Raw genomic sequence first — 3,064 nt, forward strand, 5'->3', positions numbered from 1 at the left:
GCAGATGCACATAAAAGAGTGACCCACCGGAAACCATACAAAAAGCCATAGACTCTAATAGATCTCGTTGCTCAATTAAGAAACTGTTTAGTTTATAAGCATATTTTTATTTTCATTCAAAGCTCCTATGGGCTAACAGGCAGCTTATGGCATAGATAACGGTTTTTACCCCACAGTCTGGTTCTCCATCGCAAAGCCACCCTTTGGGCAGACATTTCTTGCTGACCGCACAGGTGAACTGTCCGGCTGGACATCGACTGACGGGACAGCGCTCGTCCGAGCCGTCTTTACAGTCCCGTTGCGAGTTACAATGCCAGATGATTGGAATACATTCTCCACTGTCGCATTGGAATTGATGGGGCTCGCATCCTGATGATTCAGCCGATGGTGTTTTTCCAACAGCATCCTCTGCGAACAACATAAATTAATGGTCAAACTGTAAACAATTCAATGTGGCCAACTAAAACCCATTAAACGGTGCAGGAAAACACTTTCGAGTTTCACTCATCGTAAATATTTGGCTTAAAGTGGGTACATTTCATCGCATGTTTCGTACCAAATAGGTCAAACACCTAAAATTGTTTCACGAGCCGGCCACAGTCAAACTCTTTGGTTTATATTAGATTTTCAGTTTGATCAAGCGACTTGCATTTTCTTCACAAAATTGCCCMATTCGGTCTTGATTGATTCTGGCACGTTTCCCATTAAATAATAGTTTTTACGCGGTTAGAATTTGCCACTCYGCCGGTCAAACAAACGCTCTCTGTTGATKCACTTAATCGCCATTTGCTTATGATTACAAAGCGATGTTTAATTACCGGGCATCTACAGTCCGATTTAATTAATTATCAGCATTGCTGATAGCATTAAAAGTGAATGATAAGCATGAGAATATTTTTGAAACATCCCATTGCTGGCCGCGACCTTAAAAACGGACATGCACCGAGCGTATGGAATGGAAAACTGTTAATCGAATTAAACTTTTTATATTCACGGCTTCGAGGGAAAATGCTGGCCTTCATTAGCAAACTGCCTGCAAAAAATCGAGAAATAAAATCGACTAAAAACGATAAATTGATTTTGGGATGCGCCTCAACACAACAATAACAGTTCAAAGGTCTTCACCTTTGACCTGTCCGATATACCAAGATATCAAGGGTTTCATTGCACACCGTCGAAAATACGCCAAGCAGAGGTAGAAAGTTTTAAAATCAAAATTAAGCGTATTTGGTAATAAATTATCAAAGAACATCAAGAAAATCATTCACTTTTAGCAGGAATTTCCCCAATTAAATAAGTACCTACTTAAGTAAATATGTTCAAATCGATGTTTACTGTGCTTTTTAATGAAACTTTTAAAGTCTTGAATAAAGAAAACGTCCACCAAAAATCAAAATACGTTTTTTTTTGCAAAAAGGCTTAAAGGCTTAAAGCAGCAACAACGCTACACACTGATGATGGTGGAAAAATACACCGAAATGTATTTTGATTGATAAATAGAAACAATAAATGACTGAAACCCAGGAATGAATTTGATTTGGAATTGAAACACAGTCAGGAAAGTATATACAATTAAATATATAAAAACATGACAAAAAATTGGTGGCTCAAAAAGCATTTTTTTACATTCATATTTAGAAACCGACTTGAATGGCACAATAGTTTCACAGTAGAACACATAGTAAGAAAAAATAGCTAAATAACAAAGAGGAACACACGCAAAAAACAGCTCGAACATTGAAGAATCAGAAGGTACGTAGGAAAATCGCACGTTTAAAGTGTGTTACACATATTAAGCATTTAGGTTTGGCAACACTTGGAAAAGGATGCATCTATAATAAGCGAAACGATGGGCAAATACCTATTACAAAGTGCAAATGGTGTTTGAACAGGGTTTAATTAGTGGCCTGAAAAGCGCAGCTGATAAGCAGATAAGTACTTAAATCACCTTTTGACGATAAAAAGTGCATTTTTCTGGCGTAAATATTTTACAAAGAAACCAGACTATTAGCAATTAGCAAACTAAATCCGCTTAAAAAATGCCGATAAACATACTAATAATAAGTCCAGTTGGCACATACTTCGCTTATACCAACCAGTTATTTTTAGGCGTTTACTTTAAATTTAAAACATCAATCTGAATGTTCTGCAGCTGAAACTGCTGTGGGCAATTAAAATCCCTTAAAATAACGTCGGCTTCAGGCCCCATCTGGGCGAACAAAGGCTGTCCCTTCATGGAACTGCAGCATGGTCATAAAGATGTTAATTTTGAATGAGAAAGGGAACGGAAAAGGCCGGCAAGTTCAAGGGCCATAAGAGAAGTCAATGCTGATCACACCATCACTCGCATTTCCGGTGTTTCAACTCAACCAAATGAGCGAAACACACGCACTGCTATAGAAAATGCAATAAATTGCGCTCAGTATATTGATTGATTGATTGGAAGCGTTCCAAAACGCGCAAAACTTGAGAGTGAATACTTTTTCTGTTCCTGGTGTTTCTGTGGTTAATGGCACATTAAGCGGCTATTTAATTATATAAAAATGGGACGGAAAACATGAAATTTTGGCATAATCTTGCACCTAAGTGTGTGATATTCAAATCTCGCTTTCTGGGTCAAAACTACTCGAATTTCCTCACTCACGTTGTTACGACTGAATCGACTTTTCAATTCTCTATCCAACGATGCCAAAACGAATTCTGTGGCTCGAATGGTTCTTGAGAAACTTCGAAAAAAGCAGCGTCATGTTCAAGTGGATTTTGCAACTCAAGAAAAACCACGCAAACCTAAAACTTCTTGAATTCAGGCGTTTTTTGAGAAAACTGCCAACATTTCCTTATCGATGGTTCACTTGCTAAAAAGACCATTTATTTCTGTCTAGAATGATGTACACATGAGCGTTCTTGCTCATTTTGCCTCTGAGAAATGAGCAAAAATGGGACGGAAAACATGAAATGTTGGCATAATTTTGCACCTAAGTGTCTGATATTCAAATTTCGCTTTCTGGGTCAAAACTACTCGAATTTCCTCACTCACGTTGTTACGACTGAATCGACTTTTCAA

The 3,064-nt window shown here is 37.9% G+C and overlaps 1 protein-coding gene across 1 annotated transcript in view; it reads right to left on the bottom strand.

Annotated features, from left to right (window-relative positions):
* Positions 1-3,064, bottom strand: part of LOC109542455 (low-density lipoprotein receptor-related protein 1) — an 11,442-nt gene that overhangs the window by 7,212 nt on the left and 1,166 nt on the right. The window contains exon 2 of the mRNA XM_048662162.1: positions 170-408. Within this exon, the coding sequence (XP_048518119.1) occupies positions 170-408 (239 nt within the window). The remainder of the gene's footprint in view (positions 1-169; positions 409-3,064) is intronic.

Source organism: Dendroctonus ponderosae, unplaced genomic scaffold (assembly GCF_020466585.1).
Source record: "Dendroctonus ponderosae isolate FM_Combo_2020 unplaced genomic scaffold, Dpon_F_20191213v2 Dpon_F_20191213_10, whole genome shotgun sequence".
Lineage (NCBI taxonomy): Eukaryota > Metazoa > Arthropoda > Insecta > Coleoptera > Curculionidae > Dendroctonus > Dendroctonus ponderosae.